This window comes from Dermacentor variabilis, chromosome 5 (genome assembly GCF_050947875.1).
Source record: "Dermacentor variabilis isolate Ectoservices chromosome 5, ASM5094787v1, whole genome shotgun sequence".
Lineage (NCBI taxonomy): Eukaryota > Metazoa > Arthropoda > Arachnida > Ixodida > Ixodidae > Dermacentor > Dermacentor variabilis.
In genome coordinates this window covers 169,091,769-169,113,871 of record NC_134572.1, presented here as the reverse complement: position 1 = coordinate 169,113,871, position 22,103 = coordinate 169,091,769, and the positions used below count along the sequence as shown (strand labels likewise).

The 22,103-nt window shown below is 46.1% G+C and overlaps 1 protein-coding gene and 1 long non-coding RNA gene across 2 annotated transcripts; one reads left to right on the top strand and one right to left on the bottom strand.

The window, feature by feature from the left end:
- Nucleotides 1-10,638: 10,638 nt before the first annotated feature.
- On the bottom strand, nt 10,639-13,520 carry LOC142583327 (mitochondrial import inner membrane translocase subunit TIM44). The gene has a single exon (XM_075693750.1). It carries the CDS (start codon nt 13,489-13,491, stop codon nt 12,097-12,099), a length of 1,395 nt encoding a protein of 464 aa, XP_075549865.1. The 5' UTR covers nt 13,492-13,520; the 3' UTR covers nt 10,639-12,096.
- A 493-nt stretch (nt 13,521-14,013) lies between these two features.
- On the top strand, nt 14,014-18,962 carry LOC142583326 (uncharacterized). The gene is made up of 4 exons (XR_012828595.1): nt 14,014-14,395; nt 16,864-17,063; nt 17,905-18,013; nt 18,220-18,962. It is a non-coding gene; the product is annotated as an uncharacterized LOC142583326 (long non-coding RNA).
- The last annotated feature ends 3,141 nt before the right edge of the window (nt 18,963-22,103 follow it).

Here is a 22,103-nt window from a genome sequence, read left to right as displayed (position 1 = left end):
ATACAATGGATATCTTCAAAAAGGTCCTCACAGGACACAGAACTTGCATTTATGAATATGACATAGAGGCAAAGTGTAGAGCAAGGAGCCGAAAAAATGAGCCAATGAATAAAGTACACAGAGAAGTAAAGCCAAAGTCAGTCGCCTTGACTGCGTTTTTTGACTGCCATAGAATTGAGCACCACAAATTTGTACCTGAAGGCCAAACTGCCAATGCAGCTTTCTACGACGGCTTCAGGAAGGGATACTCTACAATGGATCACATCCATGTCATTAATCAGGTAATTGAGAAATCCACAGAGTATAATCAGTCTCTCTATATGGCTTTCATAGATTACGAAAAGGCATTTGATTCAGTAGAGATGCCAGCAGTCATAGAGGCATTATGTAATCAAGGAGTACAGACCGCTTACATAAATATCTTGGAAAATATCTACAGAGATTCCACAGCTACCTCATTTATTCACAAGAAAAGCAGGAAGATATCTATAAAGAAAGGGGTCAGACAAGGAGGCACAATCTCTCCAATGCTATTCACTGCGTGCTTGGAAGAAGTATTCAAGCTATGAAACTGGGAAGGCTTAGGAGTAAAGATCGACGACGAATAACTCAGCAGCCTTCGGTTTGCCGATGACATCGTTCTATTCAGAAAGAATACAGACGAGTTACAATAAATTATTGAGGACCTTAACAGAGAGTGTAAGAGTGGGATTGAAGATTAGTATGCAGAAGACAAAGATAACGATAAATAGCCGGGCAAAGGAACAAGAGTTCAGGATCACCAGTCAGCCTCTAGAGTCTGTGAAGGAGTAGGTTTATCTAGGTCAATTAATCACAGGGAACCCAGATCATGAGTAGGAAATTCACAGAAGAATAAAAATGGGTTGGATCGCATACGACAGACATTGCCAGCTCCTGACTGGAAGCTTACCATTATCATTGAAAAGGAAGGTGTACAATCAGTGCATTTTAGAGAATTCAGAAATAATTTAACCTACAATGCGGACAGGCTTCTAGGGCAGTTTCAGCAGGAAGTTATATGAGCTGCCATCAAGAGCCCTCTTGGAAGACAAATAGCAGAAAGAGAACTAGGCACAGTTTCACAGAGGTTCTACAGAGAAGCTTGTAAACCTAAAAGAATTTGCTCTACGCTTTCCACACATATACATCTGTGGACAAATATTTTCAAGTATGAAGTGCATCGCTTCTAAATATAGAGTTAACTTCTCTGGTAAGCATTTAAAGTTCTTCCAAATTATTACCTCTTCAAGGTTGTAACCAGAATTCAGCAAAACAGTGAAATTCAAACATCAGCTGCACCATTCTCATTAGCACTTCTTGTCCTCCAGCGAGTGAGCACATTAGTATTAAATTGCAGATTTCAGTTCCTTGCATTTATGGAGTTGCACAGATAAAAGATTACGCAGAAGTGATCTAACTTGATTATCTGAGTAATAAAATGGCTTTATAACCCTGGTGAATTATCCGCACAACTTTGTGAATCACTGAATTGCATCGGATTAACCGGCAAGGATATGAAGATGACATGCCGAAGACTTTAATGGTGTTTTGATGATTGAAGCATGATGCAGTTGTGCATTATGCTTTTGGATGAGTAAATGCAAAAGTTTTTAGCAAATCAGTAAGAGATTTCGTTTTTTTACCTGGAATGTTTTCCTGGGTTGTTTTCTAGATGTTATCAAAACCCACAAGGTTCCACTGCACTGCTTGTGTTTTTCACCCACACCAGAAACTGCACAACACCTCTCTCTGTACCTGATGCGAAGTAAACATTGCCAACATACCAGAATGGACACAATAAAGAATGTTGTCATCCACGACACCCGGCAACAAACCATCCAGTGCATGCACAGCAGGTCAATGTACTCCCTCACGAGTACACCGACTCATAATCATTTCGCACTCAATTCACAGGCATGAGATGGAGCGTTTATGAGTGATGAATGGTGTGAGTGGACATTCATGTGAACAGAGGTGAGTGGAGCTTAACATGAGTATGAACTGGAATCAGTGACAGTGATACTGAGTTTACACATGAATGCGAGTGATTATGGGAGAGTGTGAGTGGACTTGAAAATAAGCATGGTGGCTGCCAGTAAGTGTGAATGAGTGTTAGTGGGCACGAATAGGAACATAAGCGAGTGCATTTGATGAGTGATGTGGTAGTAAGAAAGCGATAGCTGAAATTATAACGTCAGAATGACTGAGGAAACAGTAAAAAATAGCTGCAGCATGAAATCAGTGAGAAGAAAACTTGGCATAGGACAGGGCAAGATGTATGCAGTGAAAGATAATCAGGGTAATGACATCAGCAATTTCGATGAGATAGTAAAAGCAGCAAAAGAATTCTATACTGACCTGTACAGTACATGGAGGAGACACGCAACCTTCATTAGAAGTGGTGATGAACAGGACACAGAGGCTCCTCATATAGCTAGCAATGAAGTTAGAAGGGCTTTGCAAGACATGTACCAGCAAAAAGCAGCAGGAGAAGATGGAATAACAGTCAATTTAATCAAAATGAAGGATATAGTATGCTTCAAAAGCTTGCAGCCCTTTATACGCAATGCCTCATGACTAAGTATACCAGACTGCCGAAAGGATGCTAACATTATACTAATCCATAAGAAGGGAGACATTAAAAAATCGAACAGTTGTAGACCCATCAGCTTGCTTTCAGTATTGTATAAAATATTCACCAAGGTAATTTCCAATGGAATCAGAGCGACACTTGACTTCAATCAACCAAGAAAACTGGCTGACTTAAGGAAGGGATTTTCTACAATGTATAATGTCCATGCCATCATTCAGGTAATTGAGACATCTGCTGAGTGCAATCAACCTTTCTATATGGCTTTCATAGATCACGAAAATGCATTTGATTCAATAGAGGTAGCAGCAGTCATGGACGCATTGCGTAATCAAGGAGTGCAGAAAGGATATGTGAATATCTTGGGAAATATCTACAAAGATTCCACAGCTAGCTTGTTTCTCCACAAGAAAAGTAGAAAATTCCCTATCAAGAAAGGGGTCAGGCAAAAAGACACAATCCCTCCAATGCTATTCACCAGATGCTTAGAAGTAATCAGGCTATTAGATTGGGAAGGTACTTTAGTAGTGAGGATCAATGGGGAATATCTTAACAAACTTTGGTTTTCAGATGACATTAAATTATAGAGTTTTACGTGCTAAACCCATAATCTGATTATAAGGCACACCGTAGTGGGGGACTCCGGATATTTGGACCACCTGGGGTTCTTTAACGTGCACCTAAATCTAAGTACACGGGTGTACACGGATTAAGGACCTTAACTGATGAAGTGTATGAGTAATATGCCGAAGACAAAGATAATGTTCGGTAGCTTGACAAAGGAATAAGAATTCATGATTGCCAGTCAGCCTCTAGAGACTATGCAAGAGTATGTTTATCTAGGTCAATTATCCAAAGGGGACCCTGATCATGAGAAGGAAACTTACAGCAGATTAAAAATGGGTTGCAGTGCATACAGCAGGCATTACCAACACCTTACTGGGAGCTTACCACTGTCATTGAAAAGAGAAGTGTACAACCATTGCATTCTACCGGTGCTAACATATGGGTAGAAACTTAGAGGTTAATGAAGAAGCTCAAGAACAAGCTAAGGACTGTGCAAAGAGCGATGAAACGAAAAATGTCAGATGAAACAAGATGAAACGTTAGGAGACAGGAAGAGAACACTGTTGATTAGAGAGCAAACGGGGATAGCCAATATTCTAGTTCCCACATCAAGAAAAATATGCGAATCCCGCACAGTGTATGAATCGATGTAAGCGAAGCTTTCTGTGCTGTTTCCTTTGATTAACAATATTGAGCATGATGTTGTCAGCGAATGTTTCATTTCTTCATTTAGTCCAACATGAGAGCAGTGAGTTGATGCTAAAGGTCACCTTGTGTGCACCCCTGCTCTTTGCCTGCTTAGCACACAGAGCAGACAGGGGGAGGTGTTTGCTTGAGGTCTTGTTGTGCGCCATACTTCATAACTTCTGAGAGTGTTGAGCATATTCATTGCCTCCCATGGCACATCGCGACAGAAGCATTGAACTTTGATTGAATTATGGGGATGTACATGCCAAACCATAATCAGATCATGAAGCATGCTGTAGTGGCGGACTCTGGATTAGTTTTGATGTCTCTCTAAATGTGACTGCGCGAAGAAGAAGAAAAAAGGAGAGAAAACGTTGAGTGCATGAGTGTCTTTTTTTATTTTGCCCTCGTCTAAATTCAGCTGCCATGGTTGGGATCAAACCTGCGACCTCAATAGCTGCAATGCTACCGCGGCGGCCACAGAGGTGTTGATTTGACGTGACCGCTTCTGTGCGGCTCTCCTCCTGCATGCCATGCATAAGTTGTCTGCTTGACATATTTGCATGGTGTATATTTTTCAGAAATAGCAGAAAAGTACCGTATCGTGCCTTGGACTTAAGTTTATCCTGTTTGCCTACAGCCGCTGTTGCGTCTTCATGCCACCTGTCCATCCCCCTTGTATGGGAACTGCGAGAAAAGAGTGGCAAGGCACTTTTTCACTCATTTCGCTACTGCTTCAGTTCTGCCCATTCTCTGCCTCCTCTGCCCCCTCCTATCTACCATTCTATCTAGTTTCCCTCTGGACTTGCACATTAGTAGAAAAGTAAGGGCTGCAATTCCTGCAATGCTTTTGCGGGGTGTCGCGGATAATTACAGCTGTCAAGATGCCAATGTGGCGACGCCCAGGGAGCTCCAGAGGGCATTGTACACATTTAATGCAGGGCAAATGTCTAAGCGACTTTCTCGCATCGCCTTTCCTCTCTGCTGTGCTCTTGTCATGTATACACATGCTCTGAACGACCCCCCGATGCAGTGTGCCTGACAGCAACAGCAGAAGCAGGGCAAAAGTCAAAGGAAGAGGCAAACAAAGTTTCGCTTTAAAATATAAATGGAGATAGGCAGGCCATTTAATGCATAGGGCAGATAACCAGTGGACCATTACAGTTAAAGAATGGGGGCCAAGAGAAGTGGAGTCAAGGATGGCAGAAAATTGGGTGGGGTGATTAAATTAGGAAATTTGCATGTGCAAGTTGGAATCGGTTTGTGCAAGACAGGGGTAATTGGAGATTGCTGGGAGAGGTCTCTGTCCTGCAGTGAAAAAATAAATGAATAAATACAGGATGATGATGATGATGATGAGTAATACAGCAGTACTTCTGCGATCTGTGACCTTGACGCTAGTGCTAGAAGAGGAAAAGGGAGCACACTGGCGGTGGCAAGAGCCGTGGCTGGATGCTGCTGATTAGGACTTCGGCCTGTTGGCCAAGTCTGTGGGGCCGTGCCATCGTCCCCTTCATTGGCACCGGATCGCGGGGTCCCAGAGGCATTGTGGGACAGATCATGATCACGGGGCAGCTTGCGGTGCTGTTCCACAGCAGGCAGCCCCTCTTGCCCCAAACTGATGGTCAACCTTCGCAACGATGGGCGCTCCCCTTCCACTTTTGCTCCTCCTCTGTTCCAAAGATAGGGCGGGCCCAGTGCATTACCAGCCGGCACCGTCTCCAATGTGCTGCTGCAGCTCCCGGCCGTGCCATTGCAAAAAGGGCACCGCCGGCACATACAATGTTACCAACGTGATGCACAGATACCAGCTCGAGGTGCCGCAGTGACCCCTAATGGCAAAGTATGCAGACTTCCAGACTACCGAGGGTAGGTATGGTGTAACTCCTTGTTCGCAGCACTCAATGTTCCTGCAAGGTCAAGTTCTAGGAGGTCAAGAGCTAATTGTCAGCAGCAGGGATGTTGAGGCATCGTTTTCATCCCGAATCCAAGCTGACATCATACCCTGGCCACACTACTCCAAGAAACCACTATTGTCAAGATCAAATGTGTGCTGTAAAATATTCTCTATCTGTATCTACATCTACCTTGGTTCAGTGACGATCTGCAGACTTGCCGCCTCAATTACCTGCACACCTGAAGTGGCTGGCCAGTCTCCTTGTGGCGGAATGGAAGTTAATAGGCAGCTACCTGCTGTGTGCACTCTTCAGAACGAGGTTAGGGAGGGAGACCAGGCTTGTGTACGAGAAGGGTTTAGAATTTAGCACTGTTTCAAGGCCTCGCCAACTTGCAAGATACACTACCTGGTCTACTGCATCTTCGTGAGGTGCACATCCCGGAAGCTAGCCAGGTTTAGGACCTACGGGCTCCCAGAAAACAGCGGCGACTAGGATATTGCCTGCTCTGCCGCATCCATGTTCGATGCATCAGTATGCAAGGTTTTGATCTCCAGAGGGGTACCATACCGTCGCTCCAAGTCATCACGGGCCAGTGACATTGGCTTCGCAAAGGGAGAGCCAGTGTGGAAACTGCTGCCATGTTCCAGGACATCTAGGCTAGAAATGGACGAGAAGCAGGCAAGCCGAGGACAGACGGTGCTGGCTAGGACTGTGGTGCCATGCTGTCCCCCACAGTACATAGCCTGAAAAAATATCGGTGAGTGAGCATCAGTGAGTATCAGCTCATTCTGCTGCCAGTCGGTGAAGCGTGTGGCAACTCCTTGCAGCCCCGTGTGAAGTAATGTGGTGAGCTCGCCATACACAAACAGGAATTCCCGTGCGCATGCATTTGGCCAGATAGAGAAAAATGCCCCTCTGACTCCCAAGTAAATATATTTGTATTAAAATTAGAATTTTCTGTTTATATTTATGTGCATTTGTATGCATGCTTCCAAAAAGCTAAGAATATATCTTCCATTGCTCTCAACAAGCATTTTTTTCATTACTCCCTATTAAAATGCAGTTGCCACGGCAAAGCAGTCCAGGGGTGTGATTGGAGAAGTTTGAAACACGCACTCTGTTTGCATTCAGTTTTACCTCGCACAATCTGCCGTTTTCACGGCGTGACGGCGCATGCGCCCTGCCCTAGCGGATTAGTTGCAAAACGTTTCGGAAGGGACGCGCGCGCGGCCAGATATCGGGGGAAAGTAGCCCAAAAAAAAAAATCTGCACGCAAGCTCATTGCAGCGAACACTTGTGCCATGTACCACGTTGGTACTCCACCTTAACACAGAAAGGGGCCAGGGATTTGTCCGGACTGCACCGTGAGCGACATAGTTGCCATATTGCATTGACAGTTAAGCCCTTGCATACACTTGGGCGACACTTCAAAAACGTCGCCTTGCTGAGGCAGTCTTCTTGCAGTGTTAGCCCACTCTTGCTGGTGGTGGCAGTGCATGCCTGTCTTTACATGTTCGTTTAAAGTGCAGTAACACTGGGTCGATACGAGACCGACAAGATGTTCACGCCAATGATTGGCCGCCTATTCAGCACTGTGTCGCTGAGACCATTTGATCATAACAGAATGACAACGATGCAACTGACGGGTGCGAGTTCTCTTAGCGCGACGGGCTTTCTTGTCGATGGCACTGATAAAACCAGCATGCCGACCATGATCACGCGAACGAACCCCACACGATCAGCCATCGAACCGACAACACGATGGCTGCAGCTCATTCACTTGTACATATAATTATTTGCGCTCGACATGCATCGACATGCCTTCGAAGTTGAAATGCACAAGCTTCAGTCCTCAAGCTGTGCACAAGAAGTTTGAGCCAATGTTGATCCTGTTTAGAGAAGGTTGGGTTAGGCCTGACCCCGTCGAGTTCGTGCATTCGCTACCGATGGACCTGAACCTAAAAATAAGCAGTCAGGAGAAAGAAAACCGCTTTTATAGTTGAAGTGTGACCCTATAGCGATATATCATCTACTATTCGCTAGGCACGCACACAATAAGCAGCAAGGGGCGACACAATGCTGTGCTAACATGTTATACTTTGGTCACCGTTCCCGAATGCTGCCAGTTGCATTTGCTACGTAGATGCTGGGTCTGTACGTGTTGTTATGCTGACACATTTCTTAATTCCAGAGAAGCACTGTTTACCTCTGTGTCAAACGGGTGCGTTCGGTACAGCAGCATACAACTCGTTCAATTATACCAATGGCGTCAGCGATGGCATCCGCGTTTTTGTGAGAGAACTACACGGCCTATGAGTGAGGGCTTATGCCGAGCACAATTTTCTCTTTTATAGCACGCACAAACTGTAAGTATATGATGAAGCTAAACAAAAGCGAGAATCAGTAATAACAGCCCGTAATATATGTGTCTGGATCACATTTGCAGTTGTTTATGTGGCGCGGCCGCTCGTATTGATTCATCTCAGGGTGGTACAACACAGCTCATATGCGCAGATATGCAACTTTCGCTACGTTTTGAGATGATTTCTTATCAGCGATGCACCGTTTCCACAATATATCCGAAGCAAACAGCTATCTGAAGCTGTAGACGTAAACAAATGCACCGCTTTGGCAAATCCGACGTGCAAGGCTGCGCTTGAGGGCTTCCTGAATATGCTAAATGTTTAGTGAATGTCTAAAAGGAATACAGAAAGCGATGTGCAAGCACAGACAACAGCGACAACAAACTCCAAGGCAGCCGCATTGGCAGACGGAACTTGGCGTGCCTTTATCGGCCAACAATTCACTCGGGCCTGCTCACTTAGTAGTAGATGAGTGAATGACATGCTCCCCCGGATAGACCATCAAGAGGAAGCTTTAGCTCGGGCCCAACTCCGATGCGGCCTATTAGATACATGTAAAACGAAAAAACGTTTTTCTGAGATAACCCCCGGACTGATTTTAATTAAATTTGTTGCATTTGGGAGAGAAAGTTAAATTCTAGTGACTCTTGCAAGTGGAATTTCGATTAAGGGCCTGAATTTCGTTTAAAATATTTTCAAGAATACAAACATTTGAAAAAAGTAGAAGCACATTAATAGATCTGCATCAAGAACCGATATCGCGGTTCAGTAATCAGCATCAATTAGATCATTAAAAGTGGACAAATTCAATATGTCATTTTATATCTTACGCAAATTTGTTACGTTGTTTACGAAGGTTCTGCAAAAACTGTATTTCCATATTACTAAACCTTTTAAGATTCATGTGTAGCATATCAATTTTGTTCGCTTTAGATGTGCTATTAGATGCAATTTACAGAATTGTAGTATCATTTTTCGTTGCTGAGTTAGAGTTGTAAACTTGATAGTTTTGTTTTCTGAAAATGTTTAGATTTTTGCTAATTTTTAAGAAAAACTGACGACCTAAATCAAAAATTCGAAACCAACAGCCACTAGATGTTAAGTTCTTTTAAATGCAACAAACCTCGCCAAACTTGGTGCGGTGGTTGCTGAGAAAAATGAATTCTCTTTTTACATGTATTTATATAGGAGCACGCGAGCTAAAGCTTCCTCTTAACAATTAATTGCGTTCCACAAAACACACAACTGACGGACATTCAACATATGTGCAGGTGCACAAATCAACCGGCAAAATCCCCGGCGCCCTTCCAAAATGCTTCCAGCAATGTGCCGCAGAGGGCAGCAAAGGAACATGAAAAAGGCGAATTGGCTGCGCTGCTGTTGTCAGCCGCGCCCGTCGGCGCGGCCCAGGCCACTTGCGTGAAGCGAAACTGATTGCAAACTAAATGTATGTTTTCAACAACGATCGCCAATTGTGCCCCAGCACAAGAGCTCATGCGCAGCAAAAGACCACCACAGCGACCGAGCCATCATGGCTGGTAAAAACAGCTTGTAGTCATGACTTATTATTGCAAGAGCAATTATAGATGGCTTGCATTGACATCATCCTAGATGCCATGTTGGAGGACCAGCACGATGAGAAACTGTCATTGACGTCATATACAAGCTACCTACACACAAAACTCCAGATGCATTCATGCTATCATTACCATGCTGTCACGGCTTTTGGAGTGCTTGCGCAGCCCACAAGAAACGGTTAGAAGGTATCCAGTGATGCGAGAGACGTGCAGCGAGTTTGCCTGAAAAAATCACTCGGCCAAGTGGACACAGGTTCGTGCTCCGCTCAGTTGACTCTGCAACGAAGCCAGGGTAGTGTTCTGCCTTCCATTGCTGGGAGGAGTATTGTGCACACAAGGGCTAGCGTCTCTGCAGAGCAGAACCATGGTGCATACACTGCTCTGAGCAGAACGGAGAGTACACTTCACGCTACAGACACTAACGGCCTTGCTTCAGTTTCATTTCGTGCACCACCAAGGTCAGATGCCTGCAAGGCCAGTGGCGGCATTCCTCAACACGCCTCCATTGTGAGAAGTGTAGTAACTGCCAGGGTGCTCTTCCTGCTGCGTTGCAGCAGTTGACAAGCATAATGTGTGGTGCCAATATATCGTTGGCAAGTGCTGTTGGAGGACTGTCTAAGGAGCTTTGGCACAATGCTAAACCTATCATTTTCCTCTGCAACAAAACTGCCAATTTTTTTAGAAAAACATCAGATTTGTGTTTCATTCACGAAATGCTCTGATGTAACGAAAAAAATCTTCCATGATGGCTGTATTCATTAGAAGCAGGCTCAACACAAGCAGCCTGTGAATATGACATGTGGTGGAGGACACATGAGAAACTCAAACCATAAGGAAATTTATGGTCATATTATGTTCGTTGTAACTTTTTTTGACACAGAAATATTATTAGCCATGCCAACAATTAAGCATAAAGCGTTGATCAAAAATTTCACTTACACGTTTTAAATAACATTTTAATATGGACTGAAAGTGCAACAAGCTATAACAAGGGGCTGTAAACGATATAGTGCTGAATATTGCATTAGAATCTATGGCACTGATGAAATTATGTTTAATGATACTGCCATATGTAGTCTGCAAATTTCCATATTTTGTTTCACGTTTAACAATTCTGCCTTCAATATTTATGACCACAGAAGCTATTCATACCGAAAATATGAATCAGCAATACAAAAAAAAAAAAAAGAAATGCATGTGGCTTACTGGACGTGATAACTGGGAAAAAGAAATTAAGACAAAATAAAACAGGAAATTGATCAAAGTGCCTCTACATTACATTATTATACTTTGGTGAAAATACAGCTACCCCTTAAAGGGCCCCTCACCAGGTCTGGCCATTTTGAGCTTACAAGCGCATTGTATGAAATGCGTGCTAATGATTGTGTCTGTTAAGTATTACATCGCTACGTGCCACGAAAAGAGTCCCAGCTGGAGAGTCGAGGTCAATCGAACAAGTGCGCCTATGTACACGGCAGTTCTGTGACGTCATTCACAGTGGCGTGCGACTTTGAGGATTATTGGAGGCAACATCAGTTATTTGTTTAAACTGTTCCTTCAGTAGATGAATTAAAGTTTACAGAAATAATAAAACACACAAACTGAATGTCGACGTGTTTTTGTTTTAAGTTGCACTGCAGCAAGAGGGATGTACCTTCGTTTTGACTGATCCTTCTCACGTCATGCTGTCGTGTGTGCAGACAACAAAACAATGCGATTTTCTGCTGTGTTCCAGCATGCGATCATGCTCTGTGATCCGCTCGTGTCTGCCTCGGTATTCGCGTAGCACTGACAAATACCGCTAGTCAGGTGTTCTCGTGCACAGCGCAGCAAAAAAGCAAAGAAAGAAAAAGTCAAGGCGGGGCCTGTGAGGTATGCATCATGCGATCCTTGAGCTCCACTATGGGAGAATGCAGGGAAGAAATTTCGCTAGCGGAGGCTAGACGGGGCAAGTGGAAAGAGTGTCTCTCCTGGTAGTGGTGCTCACCTCCTGAAATCAAGGTTCGCAGCAGTGAAATATTTCTATCTTGGTTATTAATGAAGCAGTTTGAAAAATTCTTGCGACAGAACGCTCCCTAGAGGGCACGTAACAACTTCCAACGTATAACCGAAATTTGCTATGTGACATGGTGAGGGACCCTTTAAACAAAAGTTGATCTTGCATGTGTAGGCTTCTGGTGGGGAATCCATAACCCAAAATGAAATGTGACATGGAGCATGATTGTGATGTGTTGTGGCTCTCGCATGCCTCGCATGATGAGCCACCAAAATTGTGGTATTATTTCGAGAAGCAGTACTGTACACATACACACACACTATACTACTTAGATTGCAATCAGTCCTAATTGAAAAAAAAAAGAAAGAAAACAAAGTGTGCTATGTCCAACGACTACTCAAAGCCACTGAGCTGACGAGGAAGCTGACAAGTCCATCAGCTTCCAGGCAGCCTTGGGATCAAGCTCATTCTGGTCTCGGCAGAGCACCCAGGCATGATGTATGCGCAGGATTTTCTCTGGGTCGCCTTCAACCACTTCACCTTTGCTGTTCCGCACCACGTTGATCTGCTGCGATTGAAACGTAACAATGAGTACAGGTCCCTGCTCCATAATCTTTCCCATGGCTAGATCCACGTTCATCACATCGAGCACTTTGGAGTCGTAGCGATAGCCCAGCTGAATGGCCTGCTTCATGGGCGTGCTGATTACGTTAAAGGGCGCGTCGTGACACCAGTCCCGCAGAATTTCGAGGTCCCCTCGAACCATGGCCTCCAGCAAGTTGGGGATGATGTCAGTCTCGCACATGCGCAAGAACTCGTTCTTGTCGAAGTTCGGGTCGGTCTTGCAGATCTCGGTGAGCACCTCGGACAGCTCAGTCTTCTGGAACAGGCCGCCGAAGATGTCGGACACCTTGTCGGTGAGCGAGCGCGAGGCGCGCACCAGCGGGTTGTCGCTCTCGTCGTAGCGCGTCTTCAGGTCGAAGAACTTGTGCACGTACGGGTTGTTGTCGCGGAAGTTCTGCCAGCTCTGGGACCAGCGGGAGTCGCGGTGCAGCTCGACGCCCGTCGCCTCGTCGTTGGGGGCGACGACTCGGGCGTCGACCTGACCGAAGCCCAGCTCGGAGCGCTTCCGCAGAGTCTTCGGCGCCCTGTAGACGCGCGCGCCGGCGGCCGCCGCCTCGTCGATCTCCGTTTTCACGGCCTTTATGCCCGAAGACACTGCTTGAAACGCACCCGACTTGCCGAGCTGATCGCTTTGCTTGGCTATCGTTTCGGCCGCTGACTTGGCTGACTTGGCGAGCTCTTCGGTCAACTCGCGACTCTTCTTGCCGATGTCGCTTTTCTGTGCTTCCTCGATGCCTTCCTTGATTTTCTCCTTGAGCGACTCGAGCTGCTCCATGATCTGCTGCGAGCCTTTCGCCGTCTCCGCTTCGATGTTCTCGTATTTCAGCCGGGCTTTCCGTAACGCCTCCGACTGCTCAAGTTTCGCGGCTTCCTCGCGAAACTTCTTTAAACTTTCTTTCATCTCCTTGTTTTGCACCATTTCTTGCTTTATGTTATCGAATACCTGCCCGAAGAAACCTTTCCGCTGCGAAGGCGAGCTGTAGCACCTGACGGCGAGAGAATCACGAAATAGAGAAGTGTTTACATTGCCGTTCCTGAGGAGGTGGACGGAGCAGATGTGTCGGAAGGCAGAGTTCGTTGAATTTAGACCGTACGAAGATCGGGGAAAACGCAGTACGCGAGAAACACTGAGCCATGCTTGCGGCACGGCGAACGCCATTTTAGCCATTGGCGTGATTTCCAACGTTGCTGGTCAAAAGCGGGAACAGGTCGCTTTCAGCGAAACTAGCTTGATTTCGATTTCGTTCTCCTGTGCTTCGCCGACTTATCTTTAATTCGATAGGGTAGAAACTTGGGCCGGTTGGTGTAGAATAGCTTGAATTGTAGAATACAAGCGTTTAAACTAAATACATAGAGAGTGAAACACACAGAGAAATACACAGGGAATGACGAAATACACATGTGTATGTGCTCATGTATACACCGACATCTATGACGTGTTTTCGGCTCCCAAAATCGCTTCCGCCGTAGTCAGCTAGCGAAAGCACAGCCTTTAAGATTCGCATTTAAAATCCAGAAGGCGCCACTCTATGAAGCGTGGATTTGGACACCACCTATTTTAATTATTTTTGACCGGCCCTGGGCACACGCTCGAGAAGTGCCTCCTCGAATAGAGTTAATTATAGAGGTTCATATAACTGTAGGAAAATCTGGCGCTGCAATCGTTCAACTATCATGGGAACGATGATATTGTGCCTAGAATTCACTGGCTAGTGTCCCGTGCACCAACTCTTTTCAATGGACGAGCGTAGCGCCGCCTGCAATGAATGCCCACGATGGCCGGCAGAGGTCGCGGTCATATGGGTGGGTGCAGACTGCGCGTGTCGTCTGCTTCGCATATCAGTTTCGCAGCGGTTGCGTTCGTTTCTATGTTTGCGTTTTCAGTGTTATTACAGTGTTGTGTGTTTGTTCTTGGTGTTGTCAAAGAGTGAGCACGTGGATGCTGTGTTCGTGTGCCTGTAATTACCAGAACTATGCGGTGGCGGTGAAAAAATGCCGAAGCTATAGAGACAGTGCAAGGAGAGGACCTGCTGTGTGCCGTTGTGTAGGAGCGGTTACCGCTCGAACAAAGGGTGGGTATCCTTGTTTACTCCACCATCTGGTACGAAGCGGTAGCAGAATGGGCAAGAATGATCAGGAGAACGGACAGAAGGCTGGCACGAACTGCTGTGGTTTGTGAAAAACTTTTCGGAATCAGCTTAGTCGAGCGCGCGTTTTCTATCACCATGAACGGCGTACGTTGTCCACGGGATTCCCCGCGATGAACCACGTCTGAAACCATACGCTATACCCACGATATTTCCTGAGTATCCTAAGCATGCACTTATTTTTGTGAGTGCCAGGGAAAAAAAACAAGGAAAAAGGAGCAGTAGTGCATTGATCTACTATACTGCATGTTACGACGCACGAAATATAATTGCCGAAAATTCTTTCCCACAGTGTGCAGGCTTCCTTTGCGTAAGTAAAGCTGAAGCTAGTGCCGACGCTGCTTCATTATTACACTACCCATTTTGGACGAAAGTGCAGAGAGCACACTATGTGATTTTTCGGCTCTTTTCCAGCGCGCTGTGGCAGAGGTACGGAACTGAACCACTTCTAACGGAGAGGTTCACTCGTTGGCACTCAGTGATAAGTAACGTTGGATTCGCCGCTGCAACTGCCCTTGGCCAAGTTCCGCGGACTGTTCGTGCATCCCACGACATCACATGGACGTGGCATTCTCGCTGCTTGTTCCAAATGCAAGTTTCGCGAGCCAGCAGGACCACCGCAGCACGACGCGATAAAGAAACTGAAACTCCAAAGCGCGCGCGGCGCAAAGTCGAGAGCGCAGAGTCGAGTGAAAACGAAACCTTTCGACCAGCCATACTACTCAAGTGTAGCGTCAAAATGTTATTTTTTTTCTTAGAATCGGATAGAAGTAGACAAGTAGCATTTTCTTTCGTCTTATAATCCAATTAAATGATCTTTTTAACACAAGTAGTTGTGTACTAGTGACATAAATTATGATGAGGGGTGCTGTCGTCATCGGGCTAGTACCGGAATGTCGCTCGGGGGTCTCAAATCGGGTCATGCATTTACCTCAATTTCTCGGTTACTAAAGCTCTGTTCGCGATTATATTGACGCCTTAGACGTTATAGAGCATTGCTTTATCACTTTAACTTGACTTTCTGGTAACCTTTAGTGTGCCTTTAACGTGGTCGGCGGAAACGTGTATGGAGGGGCTTTAGTACCGACTTGGGTAGTATTGAGCCCTGGCTGTAGCGAAGCACGTTTCTAGACCGCGTTTTGCGTAGATTCGCACTTTTTTCTGCCCTATTGCGACTGCGAAAAGGCTCGTTACCTCTCACAGATCACGCCGACCACGCTGCGAGCTAGCCGCAGCCTATAGTTTAACGAAAACGGACTCTCCGTGAGACGTAATGCTGGAAGCAGAAGGAATCGGCGACGCCGATCCGGAGAGACCTAGCTCAGCCTCGTAAAAGCGTCACTGTCGTTACTTCTGCGTCGTGGGCTGCCATGAACAAGAAGGCCTGAATCCTAACATCAGATTCTACCGTTTTCTTTCAAGGCCTCACGAAGCGGAGCGTCGGGCGCGCTGAATAGCTGCAGTTCGTCGCGCTGGGTAAGCGAAACTTCGCGCCATGCTGACTGCTTCGCCTATGTTGAAGCTTGCTTGATTATCCTAAAATTCGGTTTTTTGCACCTACAGTCCTGACGGCAGACCGACATAGCAGCAGGCGTGGCTGGTGATTCACGATTCGAGACCGCGCCACAGCGACAATTAACAATTCGACTGGTGCGAAGTGGTTAAATGACCAGGTGTGTGCACAAATGACACAAATGACCACAAATGGTCGGGCTGATTCGGTGGCAATTCACTACACCACTACGAGCGGCACAGGTTAGAGCGCTAAATGTGCTCAGCTTTGACCTCAAGCCAGCACGTTGAGGCAGCGCAGCAAGGTAGTATTGATTGCAGCACATCGATGTTCGAGCGCTGTCATTAAAAGCTACATCAAGCGAGCATCGCACGAGCTTGCGCTGCAGTGCGATTCGCACGTACGTTACTGCGAGCTCATGTGTATTGCGTCAGTTATGAGTTGCTAAAGGGACAGATGGCCGCTACTACAGTGCAGGCATAACTACTTGTCTAGCGGCATGCAATCAACAAAGATTGCAGGAGGCCCGCCGTTTCGCGGCATGTCGAAAGACTGCGGCCGTCGCGGCGTGTACGATATCGTGCGCTCGTGCAGTTGGCACATCGCGGCATGCTGAAAGACTACTGCCGTCGCAGCGCGTAACGTCGTGCGCTAGAGCAGTTCCGTACACATGTCTGCTTATCGCTGCCGTGAATTAATTTATAGCAAATATTTCCTCACGTTTGTGCGCCTGAATCTAGCAGTATGCAAACCTTACCTGAAGTTCAACTTCGTACGCGACTCGCTTCACTTGCGATTGACACCGCGCTAAAACTTCGCCGCTTATTTATTGAACGGCGTACACGTATTCGGCGTTGCATAATTTATTGCCTTTACGCAGTGTGCCACCCCTGAAAAAATCTTCGGCGCCCGATATTCGCTGCAAGCCGTGGTACAACAAAACCGAAAGTGGCGAGTCCATATTGCAAACGTGCTTTCCGAAGCAGACGACCGAGCTTGGTATTACCCAGTTCAAGACAGAGGGCGCTTTTTAGCACCATTTTCGCAGCGCCCCTTGGGCAATCCAAGAGCCCCATAACGGTGAGTCGTTTAGCATGGCTGCTTGAATCGTTATATAATATTCGTCTCATTAACTTACAGGCGGTGACGCGTTAACGAACTAGATCCTGAATTATATATGGGCAGTCAGGATCTCAGTTGCTGTTTTCTAAATAAACCTTTACTTGCGAGGCTGTCGTTATACACACTAAATCAGGAAAGAAAGAGCGATATCGGAACGCGCGTCGCATTTTTCATCTCACTGTAGCCGTGGCCATAGGTGACTGAGTAGCCTAATCAATATACATATAAAACTGTTTTTCGAGTCCGCCCGCAACTTCTTTCGTCCACAAAACCAAATAATCCTTTTCTAAAATGAAGTGAACGTGCATGATTTAATGTATTAAACATTTGGCAAGCATTATAGTTATTCACCCATATTTCGTGCCTGTTGGTTCCAAATGTTCTTGCTGTTCAGTTTGATTTACCTCAGGGCATTTATTCTTGCATAGTGAAGTGGTGCATCATGTTCGAGCAGAAAAATAGTGCATCAGTTCCAATAGCTTCATGACTTTCATGCATTTGTTTGTGGAACCAGCAGTGTGATCTATTCTGGTGTATAAATGAGCGCACAACTGTTTGCCTTTGGGATTTTAATAATACTTCAGCTGTTGACATGCATTGTAGTTAGGCAGGCATCAATTTTATGGACAGTAGCAATATTTATTTAACATGCTGCTTAAGCACCCTAGAATAGACAGTGTACATTTGAATGTGTTCTGTAGTCGCAAACCTTTGCAATATGTATGTCACACCTTATTACATTTCATATTGCGAAATTGTGCTTCTTAAATTTCTGATGCAGTCAAGATTTCTCTTTCAGACGTGCAGCAATGAGGACGGCACCAGTATAAAGCAACACACTACACGCACTAAACAGAAGCTGCTGCCTGCTACAAGGCCATTGTGTGGACTTTGGCTGCTACTACAAGGTAAACAACACCTGGTTCAGAAATAATGCTTGACATATGCTGTATTGGCTTGCTAGTCTTGAGATACATGTCATTTGTTTGCAGCAGATATGAATGCTTTTTTTTCAAATTTATGGTTCAGTATAATTCGTTCGAACAGAAAAGAAAACACTGCATGAGTTTGGCTAATCTATGCTGTATCTCATGTGTCACTTCTGCCCCAACAGAGTCTATGCCAAGCACATCTTCATCACAGGAGCTCCCATCTACACAAACGGGAAGGGGCTGGAGCCAAATTTGCAAGGCTTTTACACAATGAAGAAGCCCAAACAGAATTTGAATACCAAGAAGTCTGCAGAGGACTGTGTCAAGACTGAAAAGAGCTTCAGCCACCATTCCACCGGCATAGACATTTGGCCGAGTCATCTAGGTAACTCCATCCATCCAGGCAAAAGGGACTTTTTGAAATTCTTCATCTTCAGATGCACCTGCAACTTCTGACCAAGCACCGACGACGCTGGCCAAAAGAGTTTCGTCAGTTTGCCCTTAATCAGCTTCCTGGCCATGTCATTTCCATTTGTGCCAAGTGCAATTTTTTTTCTATAAATGCAAGATTTTTCATTGCCCATTCTCGTTAGAGATCATTCATCCTCATCCAAACATAAAAGTCAACCGATTCTTCGCTGATACTTAATACCAGTCACTGTCTGGTAGCGTACCATACCTGTAGCAGTATCTTCTAGTGCATGTTGTCATGCACAATTCCTCTCCTGAAATAGCTGGTGCAGCATGGGCATGTGTCTTGCATTAACCTACACACCGTGTGCTATGCACCATTTTACTTTTCTTGATGTTTTTAGCCTTCAATGCTTGCAGAGCAGAGTGACTTCTCTCTTGAATGCAAGCTTTCTCATATTCCATATTCCTAGTTTCGTTGATGATTGCTCTTCTTCCTCGATAGCCTGAGTCTTTGCACAAACTGCACTGAAGTAATTGAGTGCAGAATCTGGTTTTGCTGTCCCACTTGGTTGTGGTCGCCGTGTTATGTTTCTCGGATCTGGGGGCCTGGTCAGTTGCCTTGGTAAGCAGTCTCTCGAGGTAAGCATCTGCTCCTGCAGTCCGCACAGCAACATAGACTCCCAGTACACACGCACTGTAACTGGTGCTCTCCATTCGTTCTTTGCTGCTGCAGCCATGGGCAAATTGTGCTTGTGGCCTACCTCGGCCATGATTTGCTCAGAACGGAGACCAGCATATGTGCTTACATGGTTCGAAGTATATGAAGTTGATAGCCACATGGGTGAAAAGGCCCGCAAAAGTGGCTGTCAAAGGTGATGCCCAAGGAACCGATTTATCCGTATTGATACAAAGTGGGGCGCCAAGTGCGAGCCGCACGTTAGTGGCCCCCGAGAGAAAAGAAATGTGCAGTTTCGAAAGGAGTTCACGCTAAAATACCGGGTGTCTATGTCGCTGTGTTGGTTGCGGCAGCAGATGCCTGCATCACCTGATTGCTTCGCAATGTAAGTTGCTCATCTTAAATGGCAACTGTCGGTTCAAACAGGTGCGACGCTCTGTCCAATCTGTTTGTACTGCTGGTTGCCGCTCGTTACCAGACCACCACGTGCGACGAAGGCAAGCATTATGCCTTTAGGTAGGCGGCTGAATGTACTCTAAGAGACCCGTGTATGTGAATGCTCACTGTTGCCATATGGTTCGTAGCCAATGTATCATGTATTGTCTGAACCTTATGTGGTGATTGACTGCTGTTTAATTTCGCTGTTATCTCACTTGGTTATGGTCGCCGTGTTATGCTTCTCGAATGTGGTGGCCTGGTCAGTTGCATTGGGAAGCAGTCTCTCGAAATAAGCATTCGCTCCTGCAGCCTACACAGCGACGTAGACTCCCAATTTACATGCACCGTGATTCGTGCTCCCAGTCCACCTTTTCCTGCTGCAGCCATGGGCACATTGTGCCTCTGGCCTTTCTCGGCCGCGATTAGGCATGAACGGAGGCCAGCATACGTGCTTACATGGTTCGAAGTGTATGAAGTTGATAGCCGTATGGGTGGAAAGGCCCGCAAAAGTAGCTTATGAAGGCGATGCCCACGAAAGCGACTTGTCTATATTGAGACAAAGTGGGACACCAAGTGTGAGTCACACATTAGCGGCTCCCGAAAGAAATGAAACGTACAGGTTGGAAAGGAGTTAATGCTACAATGCCGGGTAGTCCATGTTGCTGTGTTGGCTGCGGCAGCAGATGCCTGCATCACCCGATTGCTTCGCAATAGAAGTTGCTCATCTTTCACGGCGACTGCCGCTACGAACAGGTAGGACACTCTGTCCAATCTGCTTGCGCTGCTGGTTGTCGCTCGTTACCAGACCGCCATGCGCGACGACGACGGTGAGCCGTTTACGAGCTCGCGTCAATGATTCCAGCGTAACTCGACATGCAAATTTTATTTCTGCTATTGCACGAGAATGTACACTGCTTGTCTTCTGCCAATAAAGTCGCACGTTCTGTTCACTCACTTGTAGCTTGTTTGTATGGGCGTCAGTAGAGGCTCTTTGGTCTCCTGGCAATTAGAACGCAGCAGCCAAGGCATTGAGGCATGCCGCATAGCTGGCAGGGCAAGCACGGCGTGTACCAGCGCACGCGACCGGCAAAAAAACGCCCCCCCCCCCCCCCATATTGGATTTTGTTCTAAAAAAAAAAAAACTGCGCTTCCGCTGGATGGATGGATGGATGTTATGAGCGTCCCCTTTGGAACGGGGCGGTGGCTTGCGCCACCAAGCTCTTGCTACTATGCTGCCTAATATCCTACCTAGGTTAACCAAAGAGAAACAAAAAAAAAAAGACGCTATGAACTACCACGTCCAAATTTTCTGATACCCTATTGCGAACTGTGCTTTTGTACGTCTCCGTCTTTTGTCGTTTCCCTACTTTTCTTCCACCAATCCTCCAATCGCCTCTTACTGATGTCTATTGCGGACCTGTTTGCTTTACCATTGCTCCTGCTGAACCCAAGGGCTTCAAGGAGGCCAGTGGTGCCTAAATCGACCGCTGGATAGACGTCTTCACATCCTAATAAAATATGCTCCGTCGTTTCCCTAGCTTTACCGCAGCAAGCACATGCTTCTTCTTCCTTCTTATATCTCGCTTTATAGGTGCGTGTTCTAAGGCATCCCGATCTCGCTTCGAAAAGTAATGAGCTTCCCTTTGAGTTATCATAAATGGTTTCTTTCCTAATTTCGTTTTTTCCCCTTAAGTAGTTACTCATGGCAGGTTTCTTTTCCATTGCCGCCACCCATGAGATTAATTCAGCCTCTCTGACTTTCCGCTTGACCTTCTTTGTTGCTGTGTTGCCCACCCCACAGGCCGCATACTTGCCGGTAAGCTTCCTAGTTCTTTTCCTCCACTGTGAATCAATGTTTTGCCTGTACAGATACCTGAACACTCTCCCAGCCCATTTACTTTCCTCCATATTCCTCAGCCGTTCTTCATACTCAATTTTACTGCGAGCTTCCCTCACTTCAAAACTAGTCCAGCCCATATCCCCTTGCACAGCTTCATTTGTAGTCTTCCCGTGAGCGCCCAATGCGAGGCGACCCACTGACCTTTGGTTCCCGTCGAGTCCTGATTGTACCCCTGATTTAAAGCAAACAACCGCATTTCCAAAAGTAAGTCCTGGAACCATTACCCCTTTCCACATACCTCGGAGGACCTCGTACCTATCGTATCCCCATAGCGCTCTGTGCTTCATTATGGCTGCATTTCTCTTCCCCTTGACTGTTATGGTTTTTTCCTGTGTTTCCATATATCCGTTGCCTTCGTTTATCCATATACCAAGGTATTTATATTCTGTTACCCGAGGTATTTCTTGGCCCTGTATTCCGGATCCCGCTTCCGGATTGAGCAGCGTCATCTGGCGGCCACCTAAGCAAATTCCATGCGCTGCCGCTGCTTATTTTCGAACCATCGCGGAAGGTACAGTTTCCCTTCTCTAAATTGGTTCTTTATTCTATGCCTAGGGTGCCTCGATTTGCGCGGGCGCGCATCGAGGCACCCTACACTCAATGTTCTTAGACATACTTCAGCTTTGCAGCTCCCTATG